Source organism: Saccopteryx leptura, chromosome 1, assembly GCF_036850995.1.
Source record: "Saccopteryx leptura isolate mSacLep1 chromosome 1, mSacLep1_pri_phased_curated, whole genome shotgun sequence".
NCBI classification, from domain to species: Eukaryota; Metazoa; Chordata; class Mammalia; order Chiroptera; family Emballonuridae; genus Saccopteryx; species Saccopteryx leptura.
Window position 1 is genome coordinate 14158385 of NC_089503.1, and position 12174 is coordinate 14170558.

Below are 12174 nucleotides of genomic sequence, written 5' to 3' on the forward strand. Positions count from 1 at the left end.
AGATAATGATATAAGATAAATAAAATAACTTGTGAATTGGGCAAGGTAAATTTCCAGAGCTTCCAACAAAGAAGAAAAATGGGAAATGAGAAGGGTGACATGTAACACACTCTCTCGAGGCAAAGAAGGCCGTGGTCATGGTGGTCGTGGGAGGGTTGTCTGTCCCCTGGTTACTTCCTTAATACAAACTGCTTGGGGAAACCATCTCTTATCCCAGAGTGTCTCTTTGTTCGGGTTTTCCTTGAAGCAAACCCTGCAATGAGGGTCTACATGCCATGGTCCATTTATGATAAGAACTCTGGATGCACAAGCAGGACAGTGGGGAAACAGGATAGCAAACGGACACAGGCCAGTTCAGTATGCATTAATGAAGAGCTTACTGCTGTGGCAAGTTGGAGTTCAACGTTCTCAAGGCTCTCTGGACCTATTGTAGGACACACGGAATGTCGACTGACCCTCCCGTCATCCCACCTCTGCTTCCTCCAGCCTGCCCTGTATACAAGCTGGACATGCTTCTGTGACCAAAGCCCCTCGGGTTAAGTACTAGGTGCCTGAAAACATCAGTGTGCATCAGTGAGTTACAGCAGATACGGGTGGGGAACTTACAGCATCTTTTGGGGATGGTTATGAAGGGGTTAGCATGCATGAAAAACTCCATTGGAACGCTTTTTAAATCACTAATAATCACACTACTTTGAATGTGTGACAAGCCTTATATTGGCAAAGCTTTACAATGTTCCCGCCTTTATGGATCTTAATGTATTTCATCTAATGTAGTAAATAATCGTGGAATGGATTGAGGAAGGGAGTGGGCAAGAATTATTACTTCTATTTTACCTATTAAAAATGATCTATTACATGAATAGGTCAAGATCACTCAATTTTAGTGATAACAGTAGAAACCACACCAAGGTTTGCTCAGTCTTTGCCAAAGACACTTTTTTTTAGGCTTGATATCAGCGATGTAAAGCACATCTCAGAAACATGGCCCACAAAGTGAATTTTTTTTTTTTTTGTATTTCTCTGAAGCTGGAAATGGGGAGAGACAGTCAGACAGACTCCCGCATGAGCCCGACCCGGATCCACCCGGCACGCCCACCAGGGGGCGATGCTCTGCCCCTCCGGGGCATCGCTCTGTTGCGACCAGAGCCACTCTAGCGCCTGGGGCAGAGGCCAAGGAGCCATCCCCAGCACCCGGTCCATCTTTGCTCCAATGGAGCCTCGGCTGCGGGAGGGGAAGAGAGAGACAGAGAGGAAGGAGAGGGGGAAGGGTGGAGAAGCAGATGGGCGCTTCTCCTGTGTGCCCTGGCTGGGAATCGAACCCGGGACTTCTGCATGCCAGGCTGACGCTCTACCACTGAGCCAACTGGCCAGGGCCCCACAAAGTGAATTTTTAAGGAGCAAGTGAGGGGACTAGGGCAGGACAGTGATTCGCTGCTGTAGCCTATGTTGTTTTGGGTATCGTGACAAGAATAGTAACTGTAGCACCAGACAAACCAAAGTCCAAATGTTGACTCTGCCACTTGCAAACTGTGTAAACCTTAGTTAAGCCATTTATCTTCTCCAAACTTCAGTTTCATCATATGCTAAGTGTGGGTAATCCTACTTCCCATGTGGGTTTGTTGTGAGGATTCACCAAGATAATAAGTGTGAGAAAGGGCTTTGCAAACTGCAAAGAACCATACATGAAAGGCATTAGCAAAATAGTCCAGGAGATAAGTGAAGAAGTCAACTTTGCTTCCCTCTCAAGCATTTCCACGGAGACTGTGAAACTGTAGCAGGCTCTTAGCTGTTTGGGGGATGATTTCAGAAATCTTTTCTAAGGCTCAGGATGAAAGCTGATGAAACTGGAAATGCAGGGTGATTAGGAGAAGAGCTTGAGTGTGAGCTCATAATCTTCCTTTGCAGCAACGTATTGACAAAATAATGCTCAAGAGTGAATGATTTCCATGCTTCAGGAAATCCATCCATTTAGCTGCTTCCCAGAGATAGAAAACAGCTAACCTGGGTTAATGAAGCTGAGTCACAGAGGGGAAAAAAGTTCAGGAAGCTTCCAATGCAGTAATATTCACTGCCTATCCTTGACCCAACCATAATTCAAGGAAATTCCCAGGAAAATTCTTATCATCATTGTCACTTTCATTAGTATGCTAGAGCTGCCATAATGAGTACCAGAGAGGGCAGCTGAAACAACAGAAGTTTATTTTCTCACACCTCTGGAGGCTGGAGGTCCACGATCAAGGTGTCGTCACGTTTGGTTTTTCCTGAAGTCTCTCTCTCTGGCTTACTGATGGCCGCTGTCTTGCTGTGTGTTCACCTGGACTTTTCTCAGGGTGCCTTTCTAGTATCCCTTCCTCTTATTATATAGGACACCAGTCCTGTCAGATGAAGGTCCTATCCTATGACTTAATTTAACCTTAATTGCCCATTTGAAGACCCCATCTCTAAATCCAGACACAATGGGGCGAAGAGGGCTTCACATATGAATTCTGTTGGGGACACAGTTTAGTCCAAACCTTAAAGAATTAAAATCCAGTTACTTAAAAGAATGCAGTGACAAAGATATAATTCTACATCTGATCACCAGCTAGGTGGTTTCATTCGGATAGCTTATCCTTAACTCATCACATTTCATTATATACACAGGTGATAAAAAAAAAAAAAAATCCCAGAGCTACTGTTAGGCATGTAAATACACACCCTACTAAATATTTAATGTTCTCAAGCTTGTGCAACTAGAGAATGGTTTTGAGGCTGGTGACCTCAGTGTCTGTCTTCCGGTCTGTCTAGACGAGAGCCTGACCTTGCTGGGGTACAATGCCCCCTTTCTGTCCTCCTTTCCAGCCACTCCCTTTCATTCAGTGATGACAGTCCCTTTACTCTGATCTCTTCTAGATCGAAGTCTAATTTGGCAAGTAAGTGTCTAGACTTTGATCACTGCACCTGTTGCTGTTATTTTAACTGATGTACTTTAAGTTTTATGTTCTCATATCTTTCTCTGAAGGATGAAAATTCATTCTTCTCCAAAATAATCATTTAAAAAGAGAGATATATATATATGCAGTCACAGACATGAGTTGCCGAGGAGCGAGTAAGGAATGGTATAAAGAACAGGGACTAATTGCTGTTGTAAGATCTCAGAAAAGGAAGTAAAGATGGGATCAACAGTATAGATGGAGGGGGCAGGAAAAGAAGAGGGAAGTTCCTGAGACAGAAAGGCAGAAGAAGAGCAGAGACATTTAAATGGAGAGGTGGAGGGGAAGTTGATATTACATGGTCCCAACCTTAGTGAAGGAGATGATATCACTCACGGAGAGTGCAGACACCTGAATGGGGCTGAGAGGTCAACAGAAGTTCAGGAAGTTCTGGGGAAATTGATGAATAGAAACAGGTCAGGAATCTTAGACTCACGGGTTTTAATTAGGCCACTCATCAGCTGGGTGGCTTTCGACAGATCACTTCCCCTCTGTGAATCTCAGTTTATTCCTTGATCAAATTAAATATTTACAAAAACAACACATACTTATACAGTCCTTTACATTTACTATGTAACTCTCACAACAATGGAGTGCAGAGTCTAAGTGCTTTGTATGAGCCTGCCAGGCTCTGGGAGAGCTGGGATCTGAATCCATGCATCAGGCCCTGAGAACTGGACTTGTCACCTGTGGGCTAGGGTGTCCTGTGCATCTTAACACCTGGTGATCTCTTAGGTCTTAAAAGGTGCTGACATCTGACTTGTCCATGAAACCAACATTTTCGACAGACTAGTAGCTTTCTGATTCCTCTTCTAAGTCCAAAACATTCTTCCTATATGAACTTACTGCTCAGCACCTGGGAGGAAAACAAGCTCTCTGTTTCCTCAGCACCATAGGAAATAGCTCACCACATGGAAGGCTTGAGATGACCACTAGGTGGCAGCATTAACTCGAGGATGGATGGACAGAAACTGACATCTGGCCTTGAACTAAAAGTCAGAATTGGCCTCGCTCTTCTCCTTTCTTTATTTTTCTAAACCCTCGACGTATACCTACCTATCCGAAGGTAGAGTCACTACTTGATTTTGGAAGATCAACAGTGAAGGAGTAAGAGAAGTTAAAGCGGAAGTGTTCCCTTAGGAATGAAGAGCTCTGGGGAAGGAAAAGAAAAGATAAATTCACTGCCACGAGGAACTGATGAGGCTCGAAGAGACTAAGGACTGATGGAAGTTACCCATTCAGTACCAATTCTAGGTCACTCGCTGAAGTTCAGGACCATTTCACGTCACCATGTTAGTAGTCTTCATAGGCTGTTTAATTTTCTAGAATGTTATACACTGATGGAGGAGAACACTAAATTATTTCATAGGGCCATATATGTTTTGACTAGACTACCTCAATTGTTAGGGTTTTGAAGCTACAAGTAAAGTTTTCTCTTCTTTCTTTTCTTCCTCCTTCCCCCTTCCACTTTTCTCTCCTTCTCCTCCATGTTTTTTTTTTTCTCTTCTTTTTTTCATTTCTCCTCCTCTTTCTCTCCCTCTTCCTCTCTTTAGTTTTTCCCATAGTTGTGGTATTGATCCACTACAATAACGAGGAGGAAATCTAGTCTTAGGGGCCAGGGTATTAGTTACTACAAAATTCCAACAGTGGTGCAAAATCATCCTTGGCCTTTTATCACCTAGCTGGGCACCTACTTGTCCTCTTCTTATTTTTTCTTTTATTAAAAAAAATATTCTAACAGAAAATTCTTCCATGAAAATAGTTTCATAAAAGGAAAAAAAATTAAAGGTAAACAAGCTTCACTTTTATAGCTGACTTTGCTGGAACATGCCTTTGTGAGTCCCTGTGGGAAAGAGGACTCTTTTCCAGATTCTGAGAGCATCCCTGCTCGTTTATATTGACTGGAGATTGTAGGAGCAGTAAGGCACAGTGAAGAAGTGTATAGACATTGAATCAGACTTGAGTATCTTCTTACTTTCTGGAACTATAAGATGCTCCAGGGTCTTTTTGTTTTGTTTTTGGTATATTTCCTGCCTTAGTCCTAGAATCAGTTATTTCTCCAAGGAGCCCTGGTTCTTTCTTTCTTTCTTTCTTTCTTTCTTTCTTTCTTTCTTTCTTTCTTTCTTTCTTTCTTTCTTTCTTTCTTTCTCTCTCTCTCTCTTTCCTTACTTCTTCCTTCCCTCCCTCCCTCCCTCCCTCCTTCCCTCCCTCCCTCCCTCCCTCCTTCCCTCTCTCCCTCCCTCCCTCTCTTTCTTTCTTTCTTTCTTTCTTTCTTTCTTTCTTTCTTTCTTTCTTTCTTTTCTTTCTTTTTCTTTTGTGAGAGGAGGGGAAACAAAGACAGAATCTTGCATGCACCTGGACCAGGATCCACCCCACAAGCCCACAAGGGGGCGATTCTTTGCCCATATTGGGCTCTTGCTCCATTGCTATCCATGCCTTTTTTTTTTTAGAGTCTGAGGCAGAGGCCATGGATCCATCCTCAGAGCCTGGGGCCATCTGACTCTAATAGAGCCACTGCTGCAGGAGGGGAGGAGGAGGAGGAGGAGGAAGAGGAGGAGGAGGAGGAAGAGAGAGAGAGAAGAGAGAGAGAGAGAGAGAGAGAGAGAGAGAGAAAGAAAGAAGCGAGAAGAGGAGGAGTGGGGAACAGGTGGGTGCCTCTCCTATGTGACCTGGCCGGGAATCAAACTTGGGTTATCCAAATACCGGGTGACGCTCTACCACTGAGTCATCTGGCCAGGACCTCTTTCTATTGCTGTGTGTTAGGTATATATGGAAGTTTTCACATCTGTAAAATTGGGAGGATAATACATTTTGTGCAGAGTTGTGTGAACATAAGTTAACTAACACACACATAGTACCCAATGAGAGCCTGAAATATAGGAGGCCGCCAGTATGTGATACTTCAGTAGAGGCTGAAATAGAATCTTTTGCTTTCTGTAAGCTCCATGTTAAAACAAAGTCATTTAAAACCAAGTTGATTGGGATAGATGGTGATGGAGGGAAACTTGACTTGGGGTGGTGAACACAGTGCAGTGTACAGATGATGTGTCACAGAACGGTACAGCTAAAACCTGTGTGATTGTATTAATCAATGTCTCTTCAACACATTCCATTTAAAAAATACAAAATTAAATTTTTTTAGAAATTGGGAATTTTTTTTTCCCTGAAACTGTTTTGATTCACAAAACTCCTAGGAACTTGGGTTCTTTCATCAGAAAACTGGGTTCAGGCAAAATGGAGAGTCTGATGTTTATCATCTACGTTTGGCATTGAAAAATCTCTTCCCATTTAATTGTAGAGAACCAGCTAGATCCCAAAACTCACAGGAAATCTTCTGTGGACTGAATGGGGGTGATTGGACCCTCTCGCTCCTTTGAAGGCATTATTGATAGAACTTGATTATCAATCATTTTAGCCTGAAGAGTGGGCTCCCTCTGAGCCTTTCAGGCTCTTCCATGACATAAGAATGTTTTATTCCCTCAGGAAAGCACTCCTTCGATTTGATTGCTTGTTTGACTCTCACTAAACCTTGGGTCACCTTGGGGTTGCAACTTTAGGGACCTTCCCTCCAGAGGATCCCAAAGCTACATAGATGCCAGCTCCCGGCTGACCCGGGCCTTCTCAGGATTTCAAACCTTTCACTCAGGCTCTGCAATCTCCTGCAACAGCAGCTGAGATGCCCGCACATTTTTACCACACGGCCTCAGGAAATCTTTTACTCTTTGAAAACTGAGGTCCTCAGAGACCAAACAGCTTTCTTTTTCTTTTTCAGACTTCAAAAATCTAGTAGTTGAAGGCAGCTCTAAATTGAGATCTCTCACAATTCCCGAGGAACCAGGTTTGTTTTCCTTGATCTTTCTTTAAAGAAGCATTCTTCACACTGTGGGTAGAAATAATGGGTTTGTCTAGGAGGAAAGGGCTCAGAAATAGGGATAAAAATGACTTGATTCCATTTTGTCTCTCCTCTTCCACATCTCATAACAACAACAACAACGACAAAATTGAAATAGAGTGAGCCCCCCCCCCCCGGTGATTTCGGGTTACATTTTCTTAAACAGAAACTTGATAAAACTTTTATTTTTATACTTTCTTGGTGGCTTGGACTTCTATAAGCCTTTAAGTGTTCATGCTTTCAATTTTCAACACAGTTTCTCATTTGCTGTTAAATTAAGTGACCTACCATGTGTTATCTTTACATAGTTTCTAAAATGTCTCTACTCCTCCAAGGCTCCTTGTGATCTTTCTGTTCAGCCTATGCAGCACAGAGTGGCCTTGGTAGGGCTGGGTGAGTGTGGAGGAGCACACCAGGAGCAGAAGCAACAAGGTTTGGGGTATGGTGTTGCAACCCTTAAGGGATGGTGGTGAGGGGTAAAAAAAGACTTTAATGTCTGCATGGTTCCAGATTTCTCTCTGCTGCTCTGGATCTAGACGCATTTATTAACAATGACCACTATGTATAATGGAAATGGTTGTCCATTAAGAGGACATAGACAATGCCCTGGATATTAACTGTTGATGTAGGAAGTGGGCATTCTGGGGCAGTTTAACATAGGAAGTCTGGGATAACTGTTAGAAGTCAGACTTACTGCTATAATTGGGTGGTCAGTATGAACCAAGACAATTGATCGGATAAATATTTTGAGAAGATGTTTTGGAATAGATTTTAGAATCCACGCCAAGTCAGCTGCCTTTCATTCTTGGAATTTTCCCAGGTTTTTTATTTTACCCTGTGCTGGAGAAAAGGTTGGTTTATGAGGCAGGAGGATGACTATCTCTTCATTTGAAGAACCACAGTACTTGGCGAAGAGTTTTCCTTCCTTGATCCCCCACCACCACCACCACCAATGAGCAGCAATATTTGGCTGACACTCTAGACCTTGAACTAACTACTTTATCTCGCATTGATATAAAATATATGTGTATGCTGTAAAATATATAAAATATGTAACTCGTGGGATTGTGATTACATGAAGAAGTGTGAAAACACAGGTTTATAAACTCTAGAATTCTGGTTCTCAACCAGAGACTATGTTGCTGCCGTCTCCCAACCCTGCCTCAGGGAACATTTGCTAGTGTCTTTAGACCATGTTGGTTGTCACACTGGAGAAGGGAGGTGTTACTGGCATCTAGTGGGTAAAGGCCAGGGACACAGCTAAATACCCTACAATGCACAGGACAGTTTCTCTCAGTCCCCCACCCACCTCCAACCAAAGAACTGTTCATCTGTAAAGTCAATAAAGCTGAAACTGGAAATTCTGCTCTGTAACTTTGCATAGATATTGCAATTAAGTAATTGTGTGATTTAAATGCACACCATATACCTCAGCTTTCTAATAGGTAAGATCAGGAAACTGCTTGTAACAGATTATAGGATACTATGTCTATTAAATTAGAGAGTAATGCAGGCACTGGCCAAAAGTCAAAATTAAAAAAAAAATCAGAAGAACTGGGTAAATGTAACAGAAATTCCTGCTGGTTGGAAAGTTAATTGATACATTATTAGATGCAAATCTACCAAAAAGTAAAAAGCAGATAAAAAATATAAAATTCTAGGCATTTATCTTATGAAAAAAGAGAGGTGTAAGGAGGCATGTCCAAAGGTATTCACTGGAGCATTGTTTTCAAGGTGAAACATTGGGAAGGAGCAGCAGACTATTCCTGGTCCTGACCAAGAGTGGTTCACAAGCTGGCTGAGCCAGTTCCTAGGACACCAGCCACAATACTTGCGTGGGTAACCACTGCCCTGGCAGGACAAGCTGCGCTGCCTTCTTCTTTGGGGGGGGGGGGGGTGTATAAAAAAGGCTTCTTACCAATTTGATGACTGCAGTTGCTGTCCAAGGTGAGCCAAGGTCAAACAGAACTGAAACTTTCTTTCCCTTCTAGTCCCTTCTTTCCCTTTCTCTTTTTTGTCCACACCTTTCCTCTCTTCCCTGGTCTTGACTTGTTTCCATCCACTCTGCAACCAGGGACAGGAAGAGCCTGCAAACACCTCAGGCTGAGGAAAAACAATAAGAGAGAGACAGTGCCCTAGAAGTAGGACACCAGCCTTTCTCCAGGCCTCTCATCCTGGTCTCACTTTATTTCTGAACGTTTTTCATACCACAAGTCTAAGCTAATATTTTGGCAGGGAACATGGATCCAGCTAGACAAGAGAGCAATCAGCTGTTTGTAGTAGAGTTAGCATGGAAAAATTGTTTAAGCCCTTTGGTGTTGATATTCTAGTCCATTCACCAAATATTTATATATGTGTGTAAGGGGCCATGGTGGGCTGGATGGGCAGTCTCTGTCCCAATGGGCTTAGGGCCCATTAAAAGAAGCTAGGTGGTTGTACAACACATTGTGTGATAATCAACCAAGACTCAAGTGCTTTGAGAGAGCAGAGAAGGGAGGACTTAACTATAACCAGGAACAATAGCAAAGACTTCTGATAGGAGGTGGAAATACATCTCTCTCCAAGTAAATATATTAAGAGTAATTTCAATCAAGTTATTGTTGAAAGATAAAGACATTAAATGTTATAGTCAGAACTCTGGGTTTAATATCAGACAGACCAGAGCTGTAATTCCACTCTCAGCATTTACCAGTTATGTGACTTTGGACAGTAGTTATTTTATTTTTATTATCATTATTATGTTACAGTAATACCTCTCCAGTCCCTACTGGAAAGCTACTACATTTCAGGAGCTGAGAGTGGCCAGAAAAAGGAGACCAAGATTGACAGCTGGAAATAATCTAATAAGAAAGCAAAGGGTGCTGTTTGCATGTTTTAGACAATGGGGCACTGTTTATGAAGGTGACAAATTGGAAAAGATGGAGGGGAGCATTTTCATTTGTACAGTTACTCCTTGCATAAAATGAGGAAAATAATAGAATCAACCCCAAGGTTTGGTGTGAGAATTAAATGAGTTAACCACAAGTAAAGCCCTTGGACCAGTGCCTGGGGTATAGTGAGCCATTATTATGATTAAGACCATATAATTATATGTGTATAGAAAATGTTAGGAAATCTCCATGCAGGCTATATTCTTTGGAGTGAAATAAGCAGATAAGGAATGAGAAAAAAACTCATGCTCTGAGTACATGGGCTTTGGATTCCAAGATATAAAGGTGAGAACCTTGATTCTGACCTCTACCAATTAGGTTATTGTGGTCAATATTAATCTCCCCAAGCCTTAATTTTCTCATCTATAAAATGGGCATAACAATATCTTCTAACGGGATTAAAAGCTGTCATATAACGGAAGGGTCTAGCATGTACCTTGCACACAGTACATTCTCAACATATATATTAATTTCCTCTTTTTATATTGTCAGGGCCCAGGGCAGGGTGCCCCAAGATATCCTACAATGGCTTATTGATTATTTCAAACTAAAGTGATTTGAGAAGGAGCAGGAACAGGAGGAACTCTCTCTGACTTTCTTCTGTCTCTCTAAATGAAGAGAATAACTTTCTGTGTGATAGGTGACCTCTCTGCTCCTGAGGTTTGAGGCACAACCTGATCACAAGAATTTGAAAAATCCAGAGTCATTCAAAAAAGTCTGTATAAACACACCTCATGGCTTTTACTAATTTACTACCTAAGCCCAAACCTCGCCTAGATTTCTTTCTAATGAGCACTAACTGTCTTGTCAATTTCTCACAAATTTATTGTCCCTTTCTCCAAAAAACAGTGCAAAAAGGTGCCTGGTTTGACCATTTCTTTGAGCCTCATTTTGTGATCTGATTGTCATATTGTGATTCTTCCATGGGCACGTATTAAATCAGTTTTTCTCCTGTTAATCTAGTCCTGAGTCAATGAAATAATTTTACTATTGGCCCAGCAGTAAGACCCGAAGAAGGGTGGAATTTTCCCCCTTCCTGACAATAACATCCCAACATTCTTCTTATGCATCTGAGTTTCATTGTCTTCTCTTCTTTAATCACCAGGGCACATTCGAGTTGACCTCCATGGAGAATAACACAGACGTGACAGAGTTCATCCTCTTGGGGTTAACAGACGACCCCAATCTTCAGGTTCCCCTCCTCCTGGTATTTCTCTTCATCTACCTCATCACTCTGGTTGGGAATGGAGGGATGATAGTGATCATCCACTCAGACTCCCGCCTCCACACTCCAATGTACTTCTTCCTCAGCAACCTGTCCTTTGTAGACCTGGGTTACTCATCTGCCATAGCTCCTAAGACAGTGGCTGGATTGTACTCAGGGAACAAAGTCATCTCCTACAACGGATGCGCTGCTCAGTTTTTTTTCTTTGGGGGTTTTTCCACCGTCGAGTGCTACCTCCTGGCCTCCATGGCCTATGACCGCCACACCGCCATCTGCAGGCCTCTTCATTACACCAGCACCATGACAACGGGTGTGTGTGCCCTCCTGACGACTGGCTCCTATGTCTGTGGCTTCCTCAATGCCTCCATCCACACGGCAGACATCTTTAGGCTCTCCTTCTGTAGTTCTAATAAAATTAATCACTTTTTCTGTGACATTCCCCCACTCTTGGCTCTCTCATGCTCCAAGACACTCCTCAGCAAGTTGCTTGTCTGCTGTGTCGTTGGCTTCAATGTCTTTTTCACTCTCCTGGTTATCCTCATCTCTTACCTCTTCATATATATCAGCATCCAAAGGATGCGTTCTGCTGAAGGACGGAAGAAAGCCTTCTCCACGTGCATGTCCCATCTCATGTCAGTGTCCATATTCTATGGCTCAGTCATCTTCATGTACATACAGCCCAGTTCCAGCCAGTTCAGGGACACGGACAGAATAGCGTCTATTTTCTACACTGTGGTGATTCCCATGCTGAACCCCTTCATCTACAGCCTTCGGAACAAAGAAGTGAAAAATGCTCTCTGGAGAACACTCAACACACTTTATCCCCAGTCTTCTGGTGTGAGAAGGAAGTAGTCAAGTAACGAGGGGATAAACCTTCCCTCAGACTTGGATGTCCTCACAACTTTTGAGGTTTGGCAGATTTCAGTTCTTTCTTTTCCAAAAACAGTGGTTACTTCTGCTATGAGGAAAACATTGTAAAAGCAGCACTTTGAAATGTCTCACTCAGAAAGGCCGTCTTAGTTTTGGTTAATGACGATGTGGAACATTTACATCCTTCTTGCACTTGTTTTTTGACTTGATTTAAAGCAAGAAATGAAAACAGGCATTGAATGAACTTAATTTCCCCCTGCCTATTTTTAATGGGAAAAAAAC

At 42.5% G+C, this 12174-nt stretch overlaps 1 protein-coding gene across 1 annotated transcript; it reads left to right on the top strand.

Moving 5' to 3' along the window:
- The first annotated feature begins 6684 nt into the window (after positions 1–6684).
- OR5B21 (olfactory receptor family 5 subfamily B member 21) lies at positions 6685–11874 on the top strand. The gene is made up of 2 exons (XM_066360412.1): positions 6685–6813; positions 10903–11874. Exon 2 carries the CDS (start codon positions 10924–10926, stop codon positions 11872–11874), a length of 951 nt encoding a protein of 316 aa, XP_066216509.1. The 5' UTR covers positions 6685–6813; positions 10903–10923.
- Positions 11875–12174: the final 300 nt, after the last annotated feature.

What these genes read in the sequence shown, in the direction of transcription:
- OR5B21 (XM_066360412.1), top strand. Translation starts at nt 10,924, where the DNA reads ATGGAGAATAACACAGACGTGACAGAGTTCATCCTCTTGGGGTTAACA.